We start from the raw sequence: 24,920 nt of genomic DNA, 5'->3' as shown, positions 1-24,920 counted from the left end.
GGGAAGTCTTTTAGGACCGAGATGAGAAAATCATTTTTTACACAGAGAGTGGTGAATCTGTGGAATTCTCTGCCACAGAAGGTAGTTGAGGCCACAGTTCATTGGCTATATTTAAGAGGGAGTTAGATGTGGCCCTTGTGGCTAAAGGGATCAGGGGGTATGGAGAGAAGGCAGGGATGGGATACTGAGTTGGATGATCAGCCATGATCATATCGAATGGCGGTGCAGGCTCGAAGGGCCGAATGGCCTACTCCTGCACCTATTTTCTATGTTTCTGTCCCTTCTGCCGGACGGGAGCGGGGAGAAGAAGGAATGACCGGGGTGGGACAAGGAACAAGTCTTTGATTATGTTCGCGGCTTTTCCAAGTGTAGATGGAGTCGATGGTGGGGGAGTGTGGTCTGTGTGATGGACTGGGCTACATCTACAATGGTGGGGGAGTGTGGTCTGTGTGATGGACTGGGCTACATCTACAATGGTGGGGAGTGTGGTCTGTGTAATGGACTGGGCTACATCTACAATGGTGGGGGAGTGTGGTCTGTGTAATGGACTGAGCCACATCTACAACTCCAGTCTGATCCCACCAGGTGGGACTGCCGAGCGTGCCGGTATTCCTGGATGTCAGTGGGCAGTTTGATGTGGAGTTCAGGATCATCGTTGCCTGTCGGAACGGGAACATCTACATTGTCCGCAGGTAGGCCACTGCATTCCCATTGGATTCTCTGGAGAGCAGGAGGACAAGGGATGATCTTATAGAGGTGGATAAAATGATGAGAAGAATAAGTCTCTTGCCCAGAGTAGAGGAATCGAGAACCAGAGGCCATGGGTTTAAGGTGAAGGGGGGAGGAGGAGGTTTTAAAGGAATAGATAAGGTCATAAGTGATAGGAGCAGAATTAGGCCCATCAAGTCTACTCTGCCATTCAATCGGCTGATCTATCTCTCCCTCCTAACCCCTGCCTTCTCCCCATAACCCCTGACACCCATACTAATCCAGAATCTATCCATCTCTGCCTTAAAAATGTCCATTGACTTGGCCTCCACAGCCCTCCACGGATTCACTGAAGAAATTCCTCCTCATCTCCTTCCTGAAGGAACGTCCCTTAATCTGAGGGGAAACTCTTTCCGCACACAGAGGGTGGCGGGGTGCGTGGAACGAGCTGCCGGAGGATTAAGCTGAGGCGGAGACTATCCCGTTTAAGAAGCAATCAGACAGGCGCAGGGAGAGGACAGGTTTGGAGGGAGGTGGACCAAACGCAGGCAGGTGGGACTAGTGTGGGAAGAGTGGGCCGAAGGGCCTGTATCAGGGGTGGGGAACCTGCGGCCTTCTAAGCCATTAAGTGCGGCCTTTTGAATGAATCCAAATTTTGTAGAACAAATCCTTTTATTTTTATTAATATGTTTTTCTTCCTCTTTTATTATTTTTATTTTATTCTTAAAATGAACCTATTTAAAATACCAAAGAGGAAAAGAAGATTCAACGAAATAATCCTCCCCGGCTGACGGCCTCAATTAAAACATTAATAAGTCATGAGGGCTATTTTATTGCCACAAAGAGTTACTCGCTTTGGGCACTCTTACGGGTAGAACACGACGAATAGATTTCTTTAACAACTTTCAAGATAAATGTCGTGAAGTATATCTAATTAAAGTTTCTTGGATGCGGCCTTGTTAGATTACAGCTAATTTAATTCGGCCTTCCGACATGAAAAGGTTCCCCACCCCTGGCCTGTATCCACGCTGTGTGACTCTGTGTTGGTGCCTCAACAGGGACTTGAGGCGGCCCAAACACTGCATCGAGCTGAACTGCCAACCGGTGGGGCTGGTGAGGGTCAACAAGAACATTGTTGTTGGCTGTGGGAAGGAGACCCTTCACTCCTACACCCAGAAGGTAAGGTTGCACGGCACGAGCTCTTGACTCAGTTGAGGCCGAGGAGATTGGTTTGGCTTTTAGTTTAGAGATACAGCGCGGAAATAGGCCCTTCGGCCCACCGAGTCCGCACCGACCAGCGATCCCCGCACATTAACAATATCCTATCCACACTAGGGTCAATTTACAATTTTTTATACCCAACCCAATTAGCCTACAAACCTGCACGTCTTTGGAGTGTGGGAGGAAACCGGAGCACCCGGGGAAAACCCACGCAGGTCACGGGGAGAACGTACAAACTCCGTACAGACCAGCGATCCCCGCACAATAACACGACCCTATACACACTAGGGACAATTTTATCTCTATACATTTATACCAAGCCAATTGACCTTACGTCACCTATTCCTTCGCTCCATAGATGCTGCCTCACCTGCTGAGTTTCTCCAGCATTTCTGTCTACCTTCGATTGTTCCAGCATCTGCAGTTCCTTCTTGAACTATCTTCTGTCCTGGTCTATTGTAGACCTTTGCTTTGCTTCCTTTACCCACGCAGGGCAAGAAGCTGTGGACCGTCTACCTGCCCGCTCCCATTATGACCATGGGTCTGATGGACCATAAATCCAAGGGGTTCCAGGCGGTTTTGGTGGCCCTCGGTAACTCAGAGATCCACCTGTACCGGGACAAGAACCTCATCAACGTCACCAAAACTCAGGTACGGCCTTCATAAGTTCAGGTTACAGGAGCAGAATTAAGCCATTCGGCCCATCAGGTCTCCTTCACTATTCAATCCTGCCTTTTCCCCATGGCTGCTGACACCATCCAGAAGTCATCGGAGCAGAATTAGGCCATTCGGCCCATCGAGTCCACTCCGCCATTTAATCATGGCTGTTCTATCTTTCCCTCTCAAGCCCATCCTCCTGCCTTCTCCCCATAACCATTAATGGCCTGTCCCACTTTCACGAGCTAATTTACGACCTCTGCCGACTTTGCCCTTGACTCATGCTCGCAGCATGGTCGTCACGAGGTCGTAGGTAGGCCGTGATGCTAGTCGTAGGTACTCGTGGCATCAAGTAGGTCGGGGCGATTTTTCGACATGTTGAAAAATGTCCACGAGTAAAAAAGGTGGTGAATTAGGTCGTGAAAGTGGGACAGGCCCTTTACTAATCAAGAATGTGTCAATGTGCGCCTTAAAAATACCCAATGACTTGGCCTCCACAGCCGTCTATAGCATTGAATCCCACAGATTCACCACCCTCTTGCTGAAGAAATTCCTCATCATCTTCTTTCTAAATAGATACTATGTCCTTTAATTCTGATGCTGTGCCCTCTGGCTCCTAGACTCTCCCACTCGTGGAAACATCCTCTCCACATCCACACCATCTCACACTTTAACTTCTGTTACTTAGTCAGAGAGCATTACATCATGGAAACAGGCCCTTCGGCCCAACTCGCCCACACCGATCAACCTGTCCCATCTACACTAGTCCCACCTGCCTGTGTTTGGCTTATATATTCTTCAAAACCTGTCCGATCCGTGTACCTTCTTCTTTTGTGTCCATCTTTCATGTGTTAAATGTTGACCTCGCTGCCATCGTCTGTCCTGAAAAGGATGCAAGCTTCCAGCGACAATCAGTGGAAGCCATCACTTGTCGCGGTAGATGATGGTGGGAGCAGAATTAGCTTCCAGCCCCGTGACGTGGACTCCTCTGCTGTGGGGCCATCCATGTACCTGTCTAAATGTTTCTCAAAAACAGAGAAACATAGAAAATAGGTGCAGGAGGAGGCCATTCGGCCCTTCGAGCCAGCACCGCCATTCATTGTGATCATGGCTGATCGTCCCCTATCAATAACCCGTGCCTGCCTTCTCCCCATATCCTTTGGCTCCACTAGCCCCTAGAGCTCTATCTAACTCTCTCTTAAATCCATCCAGTGACTTGGCCTCCACTGCCCTCTGTGGCAGGGAACTCTCTGGGTGAAAAAGTTTTTTCTCACCTCAGTCTTAAATGACCTCCCCTTTATTCAAAGACTGTGTGGCCCCTGGTTCTGGACTCGCCCAACATTGGCAACATTTTTCCTGCATCTAGCTTGTCCAGTCCTTTTATAATTTTATATGTTTCTATAAGATCCACCCTCATCATTCTAAACTCTAGTGAATACAAGCCTAGTCTTTTCAATCTTTCCTCATATGACAGTCCCGCCATCCCAGGGATCAATCTACGCTGCACTGCCTCAATCACAAGGATGTCCTTCCTCAAATTAGGAGACCAAAACTGTACACAATACTCCAGATGTGGTCTCACCAGAGCCCTATACAACTGCACAAGAACCTCTCTACTCCTATACTGAAATCCTCCTGTTGTGATAGTCCCTGCCTCAACTACCTCCTCTGGCAGCTCGTTCTATACACCCACCATATCTTTGTGTAAAAAAGTTGCCTCTCATGTTTCTATTAAATCTTTCCCCTCTCACCATAAACCGAAGTCCTCTGCTTCTTGATTCCCTTACCCTGGGGAAAAAAGCCTCTGTGCATTCACCCTATCCATCCATCCATCCATCCCTCTCTCCCACCGAGTCCGCGCCGACCAACAATCGCCCCGTACACCAGCACTATCCCACACACTGGACACAATTTACAGAAGCTAATTAACCTACAAACCCGCACGTCTTTGTAGCGTTGGAGGGAACCAGAGCACCCGGAGAAAACCCACGCAGGTCACGGGGAGAAGGTACAAACAAACAAACTCCGTACAGACAGCACCCGTAGTGGGGATCGAACCTGGGTCTCTGGCGCGGTGAGGCAGCAACTCTACCGCTGCGCCACCGTGCTGCCCATTCCTTGAGTTAATGGCCTTCCAGCAGTCCGTCTCCGTATGTGCGCTGGGGAACAGAGTCCTCCGTTACGGAGCTGTTTCGGATGAACGGTGACATGTCTTTAGCCTCGAGTCCGACATTTACCCTTTTTCTCTCCGCCTCTTCGCAAGGACGTGGTGACCAGTTTGTGTTTCGGCAAGTACGGGCGGGAAGATGGCACCCTCATCATGACCACCAAAGGTGAGGCTCTCTCCTCCTCCTCCGTCCTGAGATCATTCTTCACTTTATCCACACTCCTAAGACTAGGACTCCTAAGGTTTGTAGGCTAATTGGCTAATTGGCTTCGGGAAATTATAAATTGTCCCTACTGCGAGTGTATGGAGCAAATGGTATGTTAGCATTCATAGCAAAATGATTTGAGTATAGGAGCAGGGAGGTTCTACTGCAGTTGTACAGGGTCTTGGTGAGACCACACCTGGAGTATTGCGTACAGTTTTGGTCTCCTAATCTGAGGAAAGACATTCTTGCCATAGAGGGAGTACAGAGAAGGTTCACCAGACTGATTCCTGGGATGGCAGGACTTTCATATGAAGAAAGACTGGATAGACTCGGCTTGTACACGATAGAATTTAGAAGATTGAGGGGGGGGATCTTATAGAAACGTACAAAATTCTTAAGGGGTTGGACAGGCTAGATGCAGGAACATTATTCCCGATGTTGGGGAAGTCCAGAACTAGGGGTCACAGTTTAAGGATAAGATGGAAGTCTTTTAGGACCGAGATGAGAAAATCATTTGTTACACAGAAAGTGGTGAATCTGTGGAATTCTCTGCCACAGAAGGTAGTTGAGGCCATTGGCAATATTTAAGAGGGAGTTAGATGTGGCCCTTGTGGCTAAAGGGATCAGGGGGTAAGGAGAGAAGGCAGGGATGGGATACTGAGTTGGATGATCAGCCATGATAATATTGAATGGCGGTGCAGGCTCGAAGGGCCGAATGACCTACTCCTGCACCTATTTTCTATGTCTATGTTTCTATGATCGCTGGTAGGCATGGACTTAGGGGGCTGAAGGACCTGTCTCCACGCTCAGTCTAAAGTCTAAAGACTTGCATACGGAGTAAAGCTCCTTTTACACTGCCCCACAATGCAGGCCCTCAGGGCAGGGTTAGCCCAGGGGCAAGAGTCACAGAGGATTCATGTGAGAATGAGTGTACATATTTGGCCTGCTGGTCTGCTTTCCCTGCCTGCGCTGTGCGCTGGTCTGCTGCACCAGCAGGCCACAGCCACAAGGGGCCCTAAGCGAGCCGGTGAGATAACATGGGGAGTGCTGGAGTAACTCAGCGGGTCAGGCAGCATCCCTGGAGAACGTGGACAGGCAACGTTTCGGGTCGGGACCCTTCTTCAGGCTCGTCCCGATCTGCAAGGAAACTTTGTGTCCTCTTCCATTTGCAGTTCTTTACTTCTAAACCTAAACCTTCCTGTGTTTCTATTTTAAAATTCCTTATTAGTACATAATGTCATAATGCCATTAATGATAATTTTTCAAAACTCCATTTTATGTCATGGTACACCAGTCATTGAAAGTAGGCATGCAGGTGCAGCAGTCAGTGAAGAAAGCGAATGGTATGTTAGCATTCATAGCAAAAGGATTTGAGTATAGGAGCAGGGAGGTTCTACTGCAGTTGTACAGGGTCTTGGTGAGACCACATCTGGAGTATTGCGTACAGTTTTGGTCCCCTAATCTGAGGAAAGACATTCTTGCCATGGAGGGAGTACAGAGAAGGTTCACCAGACTGATTCCTGGGATGGCAGGACTTTCATATGAAGAAAGACTGGATAGACTCGGCTTGTACTCGCTAGAATTTAGAAGATTGAGGGGGGATCTTATAGAAACTTACAAAATTCTTGGGTTGCACAGGCTAGTTGCAGGAAGATTGTTCCCGATGTTGGGGAAGTCCAGAACAAGGGGTCACAGTTTAAGGATAAGAGGGAAGTCTTTTAGGACCGAGATGAGAAAAAAATATTTCACCCAGAGAGTGGTGAATCTGTGGAATTCTCTGCCTCAGAAAGTAGTTGAGGCCACAGTTCATTGGCTATATTTAAGAGGGAGTTAGATGTGGCCCTTGTGGCTAAAGGGATCGGGGGATATGGAGAGAAGGCAGGTACAGGATACTGAGTTGGATGATCAGACATGATCATATTGAATGGCGGTGCAGGCTCGAAGGGCCGAATGGCCTACTCCTGCACCTATTTCCTACGTTTCTATAATCTGCGCCATTCAATCATGGCTGATCTATCTTTCCCTCCCAACCCCATTCTCCTGCCTTATCCCCATAACCCCATGTGCAAATAAGAAGTTCGTAAGGTTCATAAGAAGTTGGCGTGTGGGTACAGCAGGCAGTGAAGAAAGCTAATGGAATGTTGGCCTTCATAGCAAGAGGATTTCAGTATAGGAGTAGAGAGGTTATTCTGCAGTTGTATATGGCTCTGGTGAGACCACATCTGGAGTATTGTGTACAGTTTTGGTCTCCTAATTTGAGGAAGGACATCCTTGTGATTGAGGCAGTGCAGCGCAGATTGATCCCTGGGATAGCGGGACTGGCATATGAGGAAAGATTGAAAAGACTAGACTTGTATTGACTGGAGTTTAGAAGGATGAGGGGATATCTTATCGAAACATATAAAATTATAAAAGGACTGGACAAGCTAGATGCAGGAAAAATGTTCCCAATGTTGGGCGAGTCCAGAACCAGGGGCCACACAGTCTTTGAATAAAGGGGAGGTCATTTAAGACTGAGGTGAGAAAAAACGTTTTCACCCAGAGAGTTGTGTGAATTTGTGGAATTCCCTGCCACAGAGGGCAGAGGAGGCCAAATCACTGGATGGATTTAAGAGAGAGTTAGATAGAGCTCTAGGGGCTAGTGGAGTCAAGGGATATGGGGAGAAGGCAGGCACGGGTTATTGATAGGGGACGATCAGCCACGATCGCAATGAATGGCGGTGCTGGCTCGAAGGGCAGAATGGCCTCCTCCTGCACCTATTTTCTATGTTTCTATAAGTTCAGTCAGGGGAGGAAGGGTCTCGACCCGAAACATTACCCATTCCTTTTTCTCCAGAGATGCTGCATGACCCTCTGAGTTACTCCAGCTTTTTGTGTCTGTATATTCGGTTTGAACCAGCATCTGCAGTTCCTTCCTACGCAAGAGTTCAGAAGTTGGGAGGTCACGCTGCAGTTGTATAAGACGTTGGTGAGACCGCATTTAGAATATTGTGTTCAGTTCTTGGCACCATGTTATAGGAAAGATGTTGTCAAGCTTGAAAGGGTTCAGAAAAGATTTACGAGGAGACCAGCAGGCCTGAGCTACAGGGAGAGGTTGAGCGGGCTGGGTCTCTATTCCTTAGAGCACAGGAGGATGAGGGGTGATCTTATAGAGGTGTACAAAATCATGAGAGGAATAGATCAGGTAGATAGATGCACAGAGACTCTTGCCCAGAGTAGGGGAATCGAAGACACAGGTTCAAGATGAAGGGGAAACGATTTAATAGGATTCTGAGGGGTAACTTTTTCCACACAGAGGGTGGTGGGTGTATGGAACGAGCTGCCAGAGGAGGTAGTTGAGGCTGGGACTATCCCAACGTTTAAGAAACGGTTAGACAGGCACATGGATAGGACAGGTTTGGAGGGATATGGGCCAAACGCGGGCAGGCGGGACCAGTGTCGATCAAAGATCCTATAGCAAGCAACGCGACGGAAATAGGCGTAGTACGGTCATGGGCAGATTCATGGGTCATTTTCGGCTCCATTTCCGTAACCGGCTTCCGTCTCGGCACCAAAGATCCCATCGTAGCGGAGCAAAGATACTAGTGCGGAGACGGAAGCCGGTTACGGAAACATCCTCGTAAATATATAAGTTATTTGGTAAAAAATCTTCTCATCTTCAGAATTTTAATTTATTAACACAAGCTGTTCCCCCGCAACGTTGATTACACTGCGAGTCGGGTCGGGTCGGGTCGGGTTACTGAAATGGATGAAAAAAAGGTCCACGTTCCGCTCCGTTGCGTACTACACGTCAGCCCATTGCATTTAGCAGGAGTGGTCTATCTTGCTCCGCTATAGGTTCTTTGGTGTAGATGGGACATGTTGGCCGGTGTGGGCAAGGTCACTCTGTAACTCTGTGACTCTATAACTTGTTCCTCGTTTCTCCCCCCCAGGTGGGGGTCTGTTGGTCAAGATCCTGAAGAGGACGGCGGTCTTTGAGGAGAAGGACACGAGTCCCGGACCGCCCGTGGCTCAGAGCATCAAGCTCAACGTGCCGAAGAAAACCAAGCTCTACGTGGATCAGACGCTGCGGGAACGGGAGAACGCCGTGGGTGAGCCCCACCGCCCCTTCTCACCCCCTCCCCTCCTCCACCAGCTCCCCTCCTCCACCACCTCCCCTCCTCACTCACTCCCCTCCTCACCCCCTCCCCTCCTCCACCCCTCCTCATCGGGACGACAGATGGCACAATGGGCTAAGTGTTCGGCTGGCAACCGGAAGGTAGCCGGTTCGAATCCCGCTTGGAGTGCATACTGTCGTTGTGTCCTTGGGCAAGACACTTCACCCACCTTTGCCTGTGTGTGAATGTGTGTGAGTGATTGGTTGTGGTCGGAGGGGCCGTAGGCGCAGATTGGCAGCCACGCTTCCGTCAGTCTGCCCCAGGGCAGCTGTGGCTACAGAAGTAGCTTACCACCACCGAGTGTGACTGAGGAATGAATGAATAATGCGATGTAAAGCGCCTTGAGTATTAGAAAGGCGCTATATAAATCCCATCCATTATTATTATCATCCCCTCCCCGCCTCCACCCGCCATCCTTCACCCTCTTCAAGCTCCACACTGCCCTATAATCATCTCCCTCCTTCCTTCACCTCCCCCTCCCTCCCCGCTTCTGCCGGCAGCCATGCATCGAACCTTCCAGATGGACCTGTGCCGACTGCGCCTCAGTGCGGCGCGGGCTTACGCCAAGGCCCTGGAGAACAGCATGGCGCCCGTCTCCACCGACCTTGCCGAGCCGCTGAAGCTGAACGCCACGGTGAGTGCCCGGTCCGTGCCGACGTGGCATCTCACTGCCGCCAGCGCTCCACCTTCCACGGGGAAATGGCAACGGGTTGTGGATGGGCACCGTCACGCAGACCAAAGGGTCTCGCCCCCCCGGAACGTCAGCCGTTCCTTCCTGCCGGAGACGCTGCCCATCCCGCTGAGTTACTCCAGCATCTTGTGCCTGCCTTCGACTTTAACCAGCATCCGCAGTTCCTTCCTGCACACAAACCAACCTCCCTTCCATCGACTCCATCTACACCTCACGCTGCCTCGGCGAGGCCAGCAGCAACATCGCGGACCAGTCTCACCCCCCGGTCACTCCCTCTTCTCCCTTCCTCCATCGGGCAAGAGGTACAGAAGTGTGAAAACGAACGCACACACACCTCCAGATTGGAGACAGTTTCTTCCCGGCTGTTATCAGGCGACTGAATCATCCTACCACAGTCCTGAACGACGATCTACCTCATTGGTGACCCTCGGACTATCCTTGATCGGACTTTGCTGGCTTTACCTTGTACTAAACGTTATTCCCTTAACCTGTACACTTATAGAAACATATAAAATTATAAAAGGACTGGACAAGCTAGATGCAGGAAAAATGTTCCCAATGTTGGGCGAGTCCAGAACCAGGGGCCACACACAGTCTTAGAATAAAGGGGAGGCCATTTAAGACTGAGGTGAGGAAAAAAAGTTTTCACCCATAGAGTTGTGAATTTGTGGAATTCCCTGCCACAGAGGGCAGTGGAGGCCAAGTCACTGGATGGATTTAAGAGAGAGTTAGATAGAGCTCTAGGGGCTAGTGGAGTCAAGGGATATGGGGAGAAGGCAGGCACGGGTTATTGATAGGGGACGATCAGCCATGATCACAATGAATGGCGAATGGTGCTGGCTCGAAGGGCCGAATGGCCTCCTCCTGCACCTATTTTCTACGTTTCAATGTAAACGGATCGATTGTAATCATGTCTTGTCTTGTCGCTGACTGGTAAGCACACGTGACAATAAACTGGACTGAACTAGACTGAACTGGAGTGAGAGAGGAGCCCCCTCTCTCTGGGAACGGGCCCTAATGCTGGGAACCCCCCCCCTCCCTCTCTCCTCCACAGGTGCAGGGCATCGGCCCCTCCTTCAAGCTGACGCTCAACGTGCAGAACATGTCCGCCGCCCGGCCTGTCATCGACCTTCTCGTCAGCTTCCTCTACGACCAGAGCCTCTACTCCATCAGGAGGAGCTTCTTCAAGGTGGGTGCGGGCCTGACCAGCCCACTTCCTGTCCCTATATACATCCCCTCTACCTCCACGCCCCCCTCCCCTCCCCCATTACACCCTCCCTTCCCCCTCTCCACCCTCCCCTCCCCATTACACCCTCCCGTCCCCCACTCCACCCTCCCCTCCCCATTACACCCTCCCCCTCCCCACCCCCACTCCACCCTCCCCTCCCCATTACAGCCCCTCCCCTCCCCCACTCCACCCTCCCCTCCCGCACTCTCCCCTCCCCATCCCCCACTCCACCCTCCCCTCCCCCACTCCACCCTCCCCTCCCCATTACACCCTCCCCTCCCCCACTCCACCCACCCCTCCCCATTACACCCTCCCCTCCCCACTCCACCCTCCCCTCCCCCACTCCACCCTCCCCTTCCCCACTCCACCCTCCCCTCCCCCACTCCACCCTCCCCTCCCCCACTCCACCCTCCCCTCCCCCACTCCACCCTCCCCTTCCCCTCTCCACCCTCCCCTTCCCCTCTCCACCCTCCCCTTCCCCACTCCACCCTCCCCTCCCCCACTCCACCCTCCCCTCCCCCACTCACCCTCCCTCCCCCTTCCCCACTCCCCCCTCCCCCCCACTCCCACCCCCCTCCCCTTCCCCACTCCCCCTCCCCTTCCCCTCTCCCCTCCCCCCCCACCCCCCTCCCCCCCCTCCCCTTCCCCCCTCCCCTCCCCTTCCCCCCTCCCCCCCCCCCCCCCCCCTCCCCCGCCCCTCCCCCCCTCCCCCCTCCCCTCCCCCCCCCCTTCCCCCTCCCCCCCTCCCCCCTTGCCCCTCCGCCCTCCTCCCCCCTCCCCCCATCCCCCCCTCCCCTTCCCCCCTCCCTCTCTCCCACCGCTCGCCCTCTCCCCTCTCCCCCTCCCTCTCCCCCTCCCCCCTCCCCTCCCCCCCCTTCCCCCCTCTCCCTTCCCCCCCTCGTCCCCTCCCTCCCCCCCCTCTCCCCTCCCCTTCCCCTCTCCACCCATCCACTTCCGCCCCTCCCCTCTCCCCTCTCCCCTCTCCCACTCTCCCCTCCCCTTCCCCTCTCCACCCTCCCCTTCCCTCCCCCACTGCCCTCTCTCCTCTCTCCAGGCCTGTCCTAGCTCTCTGGAGCCCAGCGGTATGAAAATTAGCTTAGAGGCATAAGGCACGGTGGCACAGCGGGTAGCTCTGCTGCCTCACAGCGCCAGAGGCCCGGGTTCTGTCCTGACTACGGGTGCTGTCAGTCCTGAACCTTCTCCCCGTGACCTGTGTGGGTTTTCTCCGGGTGCTCCGGTTTCCTCCCACACTCCACAAAGACATGCAAGCTTGTAGGATTAATTGGCTTTGGTAAAAATTGTGAATTGTGCCTAGTGTGTTGGATAGTGCCAATGAACCTGGTCAGCGCGGACTCGGTGGGGCCGAAGGGCCTGCTTTCCGCACCTGCATCCCTAAAGTCTAAGGAACGGTGCTCTTCGTTCTGTCAAAGTCCGTTTCTTAAAAGCAGACAACAACAAACTGGTTAAAGGTAAACCAAGCCAAACTTTAATCTTTAAGAAGATTGAGGGGGGGATCTTATAAAAACTTACAAAATTCTTAAGGGGTTGGACAGGCTAGATGCAGGAAGATTGTTCCCGATGTTGGGGAAGTCCAGAACAAGGGGTCACACAGTTTAAGGATAAGGGGGAAGTCTTTTAGGACCGAGATGAAGAAAGACTGGATAGACTTGGTTTATACTCTCTAGAATTTATGAGATTGAGAGGGGATCTTATAGAAACTTACAAAATTCTTAAGGGGTTGGACAGGCTAGATGCAGGAAGATTGTTCCCGATGTTGGGGAAGTCCAGAACAAGGGGTCACAGTTTAAGGATAAGGGGGAAGTCTTTTAGGACCGAGATGAGAAAAACATTTTTCACACAGAGAGTGGTGAATCTGTGGAATTCTCTACTACAGAAGGTAGTTGAGGCCACAGTTCATTGGCTATATTTATGAGGGAGTTAGATGTGGCCCTTGTGGCTAAAGGGATCAGGGGGTATGGAGAGAAGGCAGGTACAGGATACTGAGTTGGATGATCAGCCATGATCACATTGAATGGCGGTGCAGGCTCGAAGGGCCGAATGGCCTACTCCTGCACCTATTGTCTATGTTAATCGATTCTTCAGACGGGAGTGGCAAGATCTACAAAGAGCACAAACGTTGCTCAGTGCTTCTTGGACTCCACTCACAGAACTAAGCTAAGTTAATGCAATTATGCATTTTTCTAATCAGTAAAACACTCCTACCAAGTCTGAATATGGCATGATTGAAAGATTCTATAGCCTTTCAGAATATAGAAAAAGCTGGGTCCTAATCAAGCTCATCTAATAACAAGTTATCGCTTATCTCTGGAGCGTCAGCTATTTTTTCAATATTGGCTTCTTTATGGCCTTGAAAGAAGCACACATTACGCAGGTTTCCATCTTAATGTCTTTATTAAACAGACAAACCTGTCCTCCATATAATATTGTACACTATATTAGATTATACTGCCGCCACAATACACTATATTAGATGTATAGGACAATAACATTCTTGCTGAAGCAAGGCAAGAATTTCATTGTCCTATACAGGGACACATGGCAATAACGAACTTGAACGAACTTGACCTTGATTTGACTATTGGACCTTTCAGTTCTGCACGAAACCTGTGGTCTCCTGGCAGAGAGAAGCATATCCTCGTCTGCAGGGTCTGTTTGCACGCTGCATCTCCGAGCCATCTGAGCTGAGCGTGCAGAGAGAGGGTGGGGGAGCACCGTGGGACAGAGACCTTAGTAGTGCTGCAGGAAGTCTGTGGTGGTTCGGGGGGGGGGGGGGGGGGGGGGGGGGGGGGTAAGCGCGTAGGAAGGAACTGCAGATGCTGGTTAAAACCGAAGATAGACACAAAAAGCTGGAGTCTCTCAGCGGGACTGGGGAGAAGGAATGGGTGACGTTTCGGGTCGAGACCCTTTCTTCAGACTGGTTAGGGATCGGGTGAAACGAGAGATATAGACGGTGATGTGGAGAGGTAAAGAAGAATGAATGAAAGATGTGCAAAAAACAATAGCGAAGCTAAAGGAAACTTAGCTGTTTGTAGGGTGAAACTGAGAAACTGGGGGGGAAGTGGGTTTTGGTCACATGTAAGGTTGGAGGAAGCACATAGTCCACTCACTGGTTGACTGGGCCTCGCTTCTGACACTTGCTGCACACCATCACATGCATAGCAGGATCCCACACTCAACTTGGACACACTAAATTAAATTAAATTAAATTTCTTTATTTATATAGCACATTTTTAGTCAACTTGCATTGACCCCAAAGTGCTTCACATAATTACATTCACACACACAGGCAAAGATGGGTGAAGTGTCTTGCCCAAGGACACAACGACAGTATGCACTCCAAGCGGGATTCGAACCAGCTACCTTCTGGTTGCCAGACGAACACTTAGCCCATTGTGCCATCTGTCGTCCCATAGAGGCAGGAAACATGTTCCCAATGTTGGGGGAGTCCAGAACCAGGGGCCACACACACAGTTTAAGAATAAGGGGTCGGCCATTTAGAACGGAGACAAGGAAACACTTTTTCTCAGAGAGAGTTGTGAGTCTGTGGAATTCTCTGCCTCAGAGGGCGGTGGAGGCCGGTTCTCTGGATGCTTTCAAGAGAGAGCTAGATAGGGCTCTTAAAGATAGCGGAGTCAGGGGATATGGGGAGAAGGCAGGAACGGGGATGATCAGCCATGATCACATTGAATGGCGGTGCTGGCTCGAAGGGCCAAATGGCCTCTACTCCTGCACCTATTGTCTATTGTCTATTGTCTGACTTGATAGTGATCCAATAATTGCACCGTGGGGTACAGATGTAAGGAACTGCAGATGCTGGACTGCAAGAAAAAAAGACACAAAGTACTGGAGTAACTCAGCGGCTCAGGCAGCATCTCTGGAGAACGTGGATAGGTGACGTTTCACAGAGTGCTGGAGTAACTCAGCGGGTCAGGCAGCATCTCTGGAGAACAAGGATAGGTGACGTTCCACAGAGTGCTGGAGTAACTCAGCGGGTCAGGCAGCATCTCTGGACAATATGGATGAGTGACGTTTCTAGTCAGGTCCCTTCTTCCATAAGCTAGCTTTAGTTTAGTTTAGAATACAGCGCAGAAACCAGCCCGTCGGCCCACCGAGTCCGCACCGACCAGCGATCACCCCGCACGCTAACACTATCCAACACACACTTGGGGCAATGTTACATTTCACACCAAGCCAATTAACCTACTAACCTGTACGTCTTTGGAGTGTGGGAGGTATGGTCGCCAACTCTCTCGCTCCCAAATAAGGGACAAACGGTCAAAATACGGGACAAATCCCCGACGGCAATTCGTTGACCGACTCGGCCGTGGCTAATGAGTTGGCCCCGGGTGCTGGACTGCACGCAAAGCCCAGCCGGCGGGCCAGCTGAGGAGTTTTGGCCCCGGGGGGAGGGGCCGCACGCAAAGTCCGGCCCCCCCGTCCAACTCGTGAACCGATGATCGGCCGTGAGAAAGAGGGGGGTGGTGGTGGTGTCGGCGGTAAGCGAAGGTCGGACTGACGGGGCCACGGGCGAGGTGCTGATGCTGCTGATGCTGCTGCTGCACTCCACGGGCTGCACTACGTTGGGACGGGTGAGGCGGGGGGCCGGACGACCCCGACACTCCCCTCGACCGACCCGAGTAGTAGCGGTCAAATACGGGACAAGGGCGGTCCCGTGCGGGACAAACCAATTTAGCCCAAATATACGGGATGTCCCGGCTAGTCCAGAACAAGGGGTCCTAGTTTAAGGATAAGTGGGAAGTCTTCGTTCTGTCAAAGTCCGTTTCTTAAAAGCAGACAACAACAAACTGGTTAAAGGTAAACCAAGCCAAACTTTAATCTTTAAGAAGATTGAGGGGGGGGATCTTATAAAAACTTACAAAATTCTTAAGGGGTTGGACAGGCTAGATGCAGGAAGATTGTTCCCGATGTTGGGGAAGTCCAGAACAAGGGGTCACACAGTTTAAGGATAAGGGGGAAGTCTTTTAGGACCGAGATGAGGAAAGCATTTTTCACACAGAGAGTGGTGAATCTGTGGAATTCTCTGCCACAGAAGGTAGTTGAGGCCACAGTTCATTGGCTATATTTAAGAGGGAGTTAGATGTGGCCCTTGTGGCTAAAGGGATCAGGGGGTATGGAGATAAGGCAGGTACAGGATACTGAGTTGGATGATCAGCCATGATCATATTGAATGGCGAATGGTGCAGGCTCGAAGGGCCGAATGGCCTACTCCTGCACCTATTGTCTATGTTTCTATGTTAATAGATCGGGCAAAGGCACAGTAATATGGGACAGTTGGCAACCCTAGTCCTGATCCTTGACTGACTCTCCTTCCCCAGGTCCCCATGCTGGTGCCCGGCCTGATGTATCCCATCGAGACCTTCGTGCAGTGTCTGAGCGACAAAGGGATTTCAGACATCATCAAGGTGAGAGGGGGGGAAGCTGAGCAAAAGCACACGGAGCGCCGGGAGAAACTCAGCGGGTCAGGCAGCGTCCGGGGAGGGCAATGACCGACAAGGTTAAAATGGGGCGGAATACTTTATTGACACATGCGATAAGGCAGAGTGAAATTCTTGGCATGCACACCCAGGGTACGCAAATAGCAGTGCCCTGCAGCGCTGATAAAGTTACAATGTTTGCCAGCTCCACCTTTGTTTGGTTTGCTTTAGTTTAGAGATTCAGCGCGGAATCAGGCCCCTCGGCCCACCGTGTCCGCGCCGACCAGCGATCACCCCGCAGTCACGGTGGCGCAGAGGTAGAGTTGCTGCCTTACAGCAAAAATGCAGCGCCAGAGACCCGGGTTCGATCCCGACTACATATGCTGTCTGCACGGAGTTTGTACGTTTTCTCACCGTGATCTGCGTGGGCTTTTCCCCGAGGTCTTCGGTTCCCTCCCACACTCCAAAGACGTACAGGTTTGTAGGTTCTTTGGCGTGGTAAAAAGTAAAATTGTCCGAGTTGGCGAAATGCAGAGTACTGCCCTGCCGACGACAACATTCAGAAGGTTCACTAACACTGTCCTACACACGCCTGAGACAGCTCGCATTTTACAGCAAGCCAATTAAGTAATAATAATAATAATCGATGGGATTTATATAGTGCCTTTCTAATACTCAAGGCGCTTTACATCGCATTATTCATTCACTCCTCAGTCACACTCGGTGGTGGTAAGCTACTTCTGTAGCCACAGCTGCCCTGGGGCAGACTGACGGAAGCGTGGCTGCCAATCTGCGCCTACGGCCCCTCCGACCACCACCAATCACTCACACACATTCACACACATTCACACACAGGCAAAGGTGGGTGAAGTGTCTTGCCCAAGGACACAACGACAGTATGCACTCCAAGCGGGATTCGAACCGGCTACCTTCCAGTCGCCAGCCGAACACTTAGCCCATTGTGCCATCTGTCGTCCCAAAGTAACAAAGCTGCACGTCTTTGGATTGTGGGCCGAAGGGCCTGTTTCCGTGCCGTAACTCTACGCCCACCCCCCGACAGAAAACACACCAGACAACATTAACACATACTTTGTTATTTTACATTTATTAATTTTTATTTATTAGAAGCAAATGTACAAAAATAGAACCAACGGCATGTGAAATAATACAGTTACAGTACACCTTCAATTTTAACATTTAGCTACAGTTAGAGGCAAAGAAAGGAGGGAAAGCAAGAGAGAGCAAAAGTGAGATGTGCAGAGACAGAACCCCTGTAGCCAGAGAGTGAATAAATGAAAGAAAGAAGAGAGGAATAGAAAGATAAAAAGACAAAAAGAGAAAGAAAGAGAAAAGTGGTGATATACCCGCCTCCCCACATACTATTTAAACACACTAAAAATAACAAAAAAAAGATGAAAAGGACAGACAGACTGTTGGCGAGGCAGCCATTGAGGCTATAATTAACGGCAGAGTAGCTTTGATGGGCTGAATGGCCTAAATCTGCTCCTGGAACGTGAACCCTGGTCTCTGGAGACTCACTGCAAAGACCAAAGTCCAAAGACCAATGCGAGGAGGAGTAGTTCTTGGCACCAAGTGCGCGGGGCCGAAGGGCCTGTGCCCGCTTTGCCGTTCCACGTTGGGGGTTTGTCCGTCTAACCGGCGCGCTGGTGTTTGTGTCCCGCAGGTGTTCGTGCTGCGTGCGGGGAACGCGGCCCCTCTGCTCACCGCCCACATCAACATGCCCGTGAGCGAGGGGCTGGCGCTGGGCTGAGGGGCCCCCACCCTGGGGTGGAGAAGGTAGCGGGGCGCCGGGGGTGCACGGATCTAACCCCCCCTCCCCTCCCCCCCGACCTCCCCCGCCCTCCCTTGTCCCGCCCCCGGCAGTCGAGAATCTCACCGCCCCCCCACCCTCCGCCGCCGATCGGCTTGCCTGCTGCCGTTCCCCGACCCGGCTCATTGCCGGCCAGGTGGGTGCTTGCCGTGTACTGTTCGGCTGCCACGGTCGAGGTCACAGAGTCCCACAGCGTGGAAACAGGCCCTTCGGCCCAACTTGCCCACTCCGGCCAATTTCCCTCCAAACCTGTCCTATCCATGCACCCGTCCAAACGTTGCTTAAATGTTGCGGTCAACCCTGCCTCAACTACCTCCTCCGGCAGCTCGTTCCATACACCCACCACCCTTTGTTTAAAAAAAGTTACCCCTCAGGTTCCTGTGAAATCTTTTCCCCTCTCACCTGTTGGCGTTTCAGGTCCAGACCCTTCTTCTGAAGAAGAAGTCGCCCGTTCCTTCACTCCAGAGACGCTGCCTGTCCCCGCTGAGTTATCCCAGCATTCTGTCTCTCTCTTCGGGGTCAACCAGCATCTGCGGTTCTCTCCCCGCACAGATCCTGGGCGGTCGGACCTCCGACTTCTCCCGCCGATTCCCCCCCCCGTCCGTCTCCCCTTTCTACTGCGCCGTTCCCTATCTTCTCCACCCGAGCGGATGCAAGTCTGTTGTACAGAGAACGTAACTATCTTGAATGTAACGTAGAATTAAAAAAGTGTTGCAAACACTCGGCTGGTCTGGCAGCATCTGTGGAGAGAGAATAACATTTTTAGCTCGACGCTGGGATTTCCAACTTCAAGCTCCTGCTGTAATTTCAGTTGGGGGGGTGGGGTGGGGTGGAGTGGGGAGGGGGGGGGGGGTGTTGTCTCTGTCAGCTGAAGGAAGGGGCCTGGTAACTTTGGCCGGAGCTGTGTCGCACGTTATCGGGGGTAGATTTAGGCCATTCGTCCCGTCGAGTCCTCCATTCAATCATGGCTGATCTCTTCCTCCTAAATCCCATTCTCCTGCCTTCTCCCCACAACCCTTGACACCCGGTCTAACCAAGAATTTGTGTATCTCTCTCTGCCTTAAAAATATCCACCGCTACCCATCGGTCAGTGAGCAGAAACATAGAAACATAGAAAATAGATGCAGGAGTAGAGGCCATTCGGCCCTTTGAGCCTGCACCGCCATTCAATATGATCATGGCTGATCATCCAACTCAGTATCCCATCCCTGCCTTCTCTCCATACCCCCTGATCCCTTTAGCCACAAGGGCCACATCTAACTCCCTCTTAAATATAGCCAATGAACTGTGGCCTCAACTACCTTCTGCGGGAGAGAATTCCACAGATTCACCACTCTCTGTGTGAAAAAAGTTTTCCTCATCTCGGTCCTAAAAGATTTCCCCTTTATCCTTAAACTGTGACCCCTTGTTCTGGACTTCCCCAACATCGGGAACAATCTTCCTGCATCTAGCCTGTCCAACCCCTTAAGAATTTTGTACGTTTCTATAAGATCCCCCCTCAATCTTCTAAATTCTAGCGAGTACAAACCGAGTCTATCCAGTCTTTCTTCATATGAAAGTCCTGACATCCCAGGAATCAGTCTGGTGAACCTTCTCTGTAACTCCCTCTATGGCAAGAATGTCTTTCCTCAGATTAGGAGGCCAAAACTGTACGCAATACTCCAGGTGTGGTCTCACCAAGGCCCTGTACAACTGCAGTAGAACCTCCCTGCTCCTATACTCAAATCCTTTTGCTATGAATGCTAACATACCATTCACCTTCTTCACTGCCTGCTGCACCTGCATGCCTACTTTCAATGACTGGTGTACCATGACACCCAGGTCTCGTTGCATCTCCCCCTTTCCTAATCGTCCACCATTCAGATAATAATCTACTTTCCTGTTTTTGCCACCAAAGTGGATAACCTCACATTTAGGCCTTGCTTAGCTTGGCTTAGTTTAGTGATACAGCGTGGAAACAGGCCCTTCGGCCCACCAGGTCCGCACTGACCAGTGATCCCCCCCCCCCTGTACACTAGCACTATCCTACACACACACACACTAGGGATGATTTATACTTGACAGAAGGTAATGAAACTACAAACCTGTGTGTCTTTTGAGTGTGGGAGGGGGGCCTGGTACCTCAGCGGCAGAGTTGCGGCCTTACAGCGCCAGAGACCCGGATTCAATCCCGACCACGGGTGCTTGTCTGTACGGAGTTTGTACCTTCTCCCCGAGACCGCTCGTGTTTTCCCCGAGATCTTCGGCTTCCTCCCGCATTCCCTACAGGTTTGCCGGTTAATTGGCTTGGTGTCGATGTAAAATTGTCCCTGGTGTGTGCAGGATAGTGTTAGTGTGCGGGGATCGCTGGTCCGCTATTCAATCATGGCTGATCTATCTTTCCCTCTCAACCCCATTCTCCTGCTTTCTCCCCATCACCCCTGACACCCCGTACTAATCAAGTCACGGGAAGAACGCTCAAACTCCGTACAGCCAGCACCCAAGGTCAGGATCGAACCCTTGTCTCTGGTGCTGTGAGGCAGTAACTCTACCGCTGCGCCACTTTCGATCATAGTCACGTGTACCGAGGTCAGTCTGTAAAAATCAGTCAAATCACATCATACTGTGTAGGGGAGGGGGGTGGAAGATTGCAACCTTCACGTGGTCCGCCCTGTTTCGACAAATGCAATCAACTCGACGTGCACAAACGGAAGATCAAATAGAACCAATCTGAAGAAGGGTTTCGGCCCGAAACGTTGCCTTTTCCCTTTGCTCCATAGATGCTGCTGCACCCGCTGAGTTTCTCCAGCACTTTTTGTGTACATCCTAAATCACTACCCTGTTCCTGCTTTCTCCCCATATCCCTTGATTCCGTTAGCCCTGAGAGCTATATCTAACATAGACACAAGATGCTGGAGTAACTCAGCGGGACAGGCGGCATCAAATAGAACAAGTTGTCGAACAACTTTAGGCTGTGCACGCCACACGAAAAAAGATACTGTGTAGGAAGGAACTGCAGGTGCTGGTTTAAACCAAAGATAGACACAAAAAGCTGGAGTAACTCAGGCAGCATCTCTAGAGAAAAGGAATAGGTGGCGTTGCAGGTCGAGACTTCAGAAGAAGGGTCTTGACCCGAAATGTCACCCCCGTTCCTTCTCTCCGGAGATGTTGCCTGTCCCGCTGAGTTACTCCAGCTTTTTGTTGTCTAATATCTTGGCATCGTGCTGTCTGTCCAAGCGTACAACGGCTGAGTGTGTTCCAGACTACACTGTGGTCTGTGTTGTCCAAGGCTGACCCGCAAACAATGGAAACAAAGAGCCATTGATTCCATCGTTCCTGCCCCTGCCGGCTTCACCCGCGACACGACGTTCCTGCACCAGCCCCTTGTTCCTTGACTCCCACAACATCTAGAAACCCAAGTGTGAAGTGGGGGGGGGGGGGGGGGCGAGGTGAGCTGGGGATTAGCGGGAGTGTTCACCGCAGGGAACACGGTGTGGAAGTACACAAGCCAGGCCTCTCTCGCTCTCGCTCTCTCTCTGGGAGAGAGGGAGAGTGTAGAGGGAACGTTGAGGGAGTTTCGAGGAGCGCCGCGCTGCCGGAGAGAGAGCACACACACATACCGTGGGACAGAGGGAGCAACGCACCACAGGAGTGGCGGGAACGCCGGCACTGTCAGAGAGGGAGCGCCAGACGATCGGAGGGGGAGCGCCGTGATGCCGGAGAGCGAGTGGCCACGGAGAATCATGCTGTTGGGAGAGGGAACGCCGCCATTGAGAGCACGGCAGAACATCGAAACTTCGGAAAAAGGTCAGTATGTGAATGGTAGGAGGGGAGGGGGGGGGGAATTAAAGGGTTTGGCAGCCGGGAGATCGCAGAAGCCCAGGCGGGCTGAGCGGAGGTGTCCAGCGCAAACGGTCGCCGAGTCTGCGCCCGGTCAAGATTCACGATTCAAGAGAGTTTATTGTCATGTGTCCCTGATAGGACAATGAAATTCTTGCTTTGCTTCAGCACAACAGAACATAGTAATAATAATAATGGATGGGATTTATATAGCGCCTTTCTAATACTCAAGGCGCTTTACATCGCATTATTCATTCACTCCTCGGTCACACTCGGTGGTGGTAAGCTACTTCTGTAGCCACAGCTGCCCTGGGGCAGACTGACGGAAGCGTGGCTGCCAATCTGCGCCTACGGCCCCTCCGACCACCACCAATCACTCACACACATTCACACACAGGCAAAGGTGGGTGAAGTGTCTTGCCCAAGGACACAACGACAGTATGCACTCCAAGCGGGATTCGAACCGGCTACCTTCCGGTTGCCAGCCGAACACTTAGCCCATTGTGCCATCTGTCGTCCCAATGAGTAGGCATTGACTACAAAACAGATCAGTGTGTCCATATACCATTTTATATATATATATATATATATATATACACACAAGGATAAATAAACTGTCAACGTGCAAATAAACAGATAATGGGCGATTAATGTTCAGAGTTTTGTCCGAGCCAGGTTTAATAGCCTGATGGCTGTGGGGAAGTAGCTATTCCTGAACCTTCTAAACCTCTCATCCTTCTAAACTCCGGAGTATACAAGCCCAGCCGCTCCATTCTCTCAGCATATGACAGTCCCGCCATCCCGGGAATTAACCTTGTAAACCTACGCTGGGCTCCCTCAATAGCAAGAATGTCCTTCCTCAAATTTGGAGACCAAAACTACACACAATACTCCAGGGGTGGTCTCACTAGGACTCTGTACAACTGCAGAAGGACCTCTTTGCTCCTATATTCGATTCCTCTTGTTATAAAGGCCAACATGCCATTCGCTTTCTTCACTGCCTGCTGTACCTGCATGCTTAGACTGATGTACAAGGACCCCCAGATCCCGTTGTACTTCCCCATTTCCCAACTTGACGCCATTTAGATAGTAATCCGCCTTCCTGTTTTTTGCTACCAAAGTGGACAACCTCACATTTATCCACATTAAACGGCATCTGCCTTCAGTGGCCTTTATTGGTCATTCGAGGTTAATGGTATAATCATAATCATATTTTATTAGCCGAGTATATATTTGCAACATACGAGGAATTTGATTTGCCCTACATACATACCAATCAAAAGCAACAGAACACACCAAAATACATTTAATGATGAACATCCACCACAGAGTCTCCTCCTCATTCCTCACTGTGCCTTCTTTGCCCCCCCCCCCCCCCCCCCCCCCAGTCGGGGGCCTTGAGCCTTCTGTTGACGGGAGGATTTTGGCTGCTGTAGTTTTTCCTGCTTTTTCAATTTCGCGGAAACTCCCTCAAATTCCAGGAAACACTCTAGTTAAAAGCAGCTTTGGGAGCGGCAGAGTTTCTTCTGCTGAGTCAGGTTCCTGACGCCGGTGTTGTTGCCGTGTTCGATCGCCCTGACCCGTCGAAACTTAGCACCAGCCCCCCACTCTCTCCACAGTCACTCACTCTCTGTCAGTTAGCCGAGATATGAAAATCACAGGGTAAGCAGAAAGAGAGGGGGGGGGGGGGAGAGAGGGGAGAGAGAGAGAAATAGAGTGAGAGAGAGAGGGAGTGTGAGAAAGAAAGAAAGAGAGGAAACATAGAAACATAGACAATAGGTGCAGGAGTAGGCCATTCGGCCCTTCGAGCCTGCACCGCCATTCAATATGATCATGGCTGATCATCCAACTCAGTATCCCATCCCTGCCTTCTCTCCATACCCCCTGATCCCTTTAGCCACAAGGGCCACATCTAACTCCCTCTTAAACACAGCCAATGAACTGTGGCCTCAACTACCTTCTGTGGCAGAGAATTCCACAGATTTCGTCCCGAAACGTTGCCTATTTCCTTCGCTCCATAGATGCTGCCGCACCCGCTGAGTTTCTCCAGCACTTTTGTCTACCTTGGATTTTCCAGCATCTGCAGTTCCTTCTTAAACAGAGATAGGATGTAGTCGGAGACAGTAAAGGAGCTATGGAGTGAAGGAAATAGGCAACGTTTCGGGCCGAAACCCTTCTTCAGAAATAGTGATTTAGGATGATCAGCCATGATCATATTGAAAGGCAGTGCTGGCTCGAAAGGCCAAATGGCTGACTCCTGCACCTGTTTTCTATGTTTCTACGATAAGGGAATAATGTTTCGTGCAAGGTAAAGCCAGCAAAGTCCGATCGAGGATAGTCTGAGGGTCGCCATAGAGGTAGATAGTAGTTCAGGACTACTCTCTGGTTGTTGGTAGGATGGTTCAGTTGCCTGATAACAGCTGGGAAGAAACTGTCCCTGAATCTGGAGGTGTGTGTATTTACAGTTCTGTGCCTTTCGTCTGATGGGAGGGTCATGTTAATGATCTGCTTTTCAAATGTGCTTTCAATTTCACGTTCAGCAAATTCCCTAAATAACTGCACTCGACAAAGGCTTCGGAGGCGTCAGAGTTTCTTCTGCTGAGTCGAGAGAGGTTCGGGTTCCTGACGTGAGTATTGTCGGCTTGTCCCATCGCCCAGACCGGTGCACATTTACCACCAACCCCCCCCCTCCTCACTCTCTCCACAGTCACTCACTCTCTGTGAGTTAGTGGAGGCATGGAAATCTTCACAGGTTAAGCAGAGAGAGAGACAGAGACAGA

General features: G+C 51.2%; 2 protein-coding genes across 2 annotated transcripts in view; both read left to right on the top strand.

Annotated features, from left to right (window-relative positions):
• Positions 1-19,042, top strand: part of bbs1 (Bardet-Biedl syndrome 1) — a gene marked incomplete at its 5' end in the record, with an annotated part of 28,007 nt that extends 8,965 nt beyond the window's left edge. The window contains 9 exons of the mRNA XM_033016897.1: positions 586-692; positions 1,767-1,887; positions 2,422-2,580; positions 4,850-4,919; positions 8,891-9,049; positions 9,616-9,749; positions 10,861-10,995; positions 16,392-16,478; positions 18,175-19,042. Coding sequence (XP_032872788.1) covers positions 586-692; positions 1,767-1,887; positions 2,422-2,580; positions 4,850-4,919; positions 8,891-9,049; positions 9,616-9,749; positions 10,861-10,995; positions 16,392-16,478; positions 18,175-18,261 — 1,059 coding nt within the window. The remainder of the gene's footprint in view (positions 1-585; positions 693-1,766; positions 1,888-2,421; positions 2,581-4,849; positions 4,920-8,890; positions 9,050-9,615; positions 9,750-10,860; positions 10,996-16,391; positions 16,479-18,174) is intronic.
• Positions 19,043-21,466: 2,424 nt separating this feature from the next.
• The window catches only part of LOC116970193 (atlastin-2-like), a 38,583-nt gene continuing 35,129 nt past the window's right edge, over positions 21,467-24,920 (top strand). Inside the window, exons 1-2 of the mRNA XM_033016895.1 lie at positions 21,467-22,107; positions 24,681-24,767. The gene's annotated coding sequence lies outside the window, so the exon portion shown is untranslated. The remainder of the gene's footprint in view (positions 22,108-24,680; positions 24,768-24,920) is intronic.

This window comes from Amblyraja radiata, unplaced genomic scaffold (genome assembly GCF_010909765.2).
Source record: "Amblyraja radiata isolate CabotCenter1 unplaced genomic scaffold, sAmbRad1.1.pri scaffold_628_ctg1, whole genome shotgun sequence".
Lineage (NCBI taxonomy): Eukaryota > Metazoa > Chordata > Chondrichthyes > Rajiformes > Rajidae > Amblyraja > Amblyraja radiata.
This window is presented reverse-complemented; position numbering and strand designations above follow the sequence as displayed.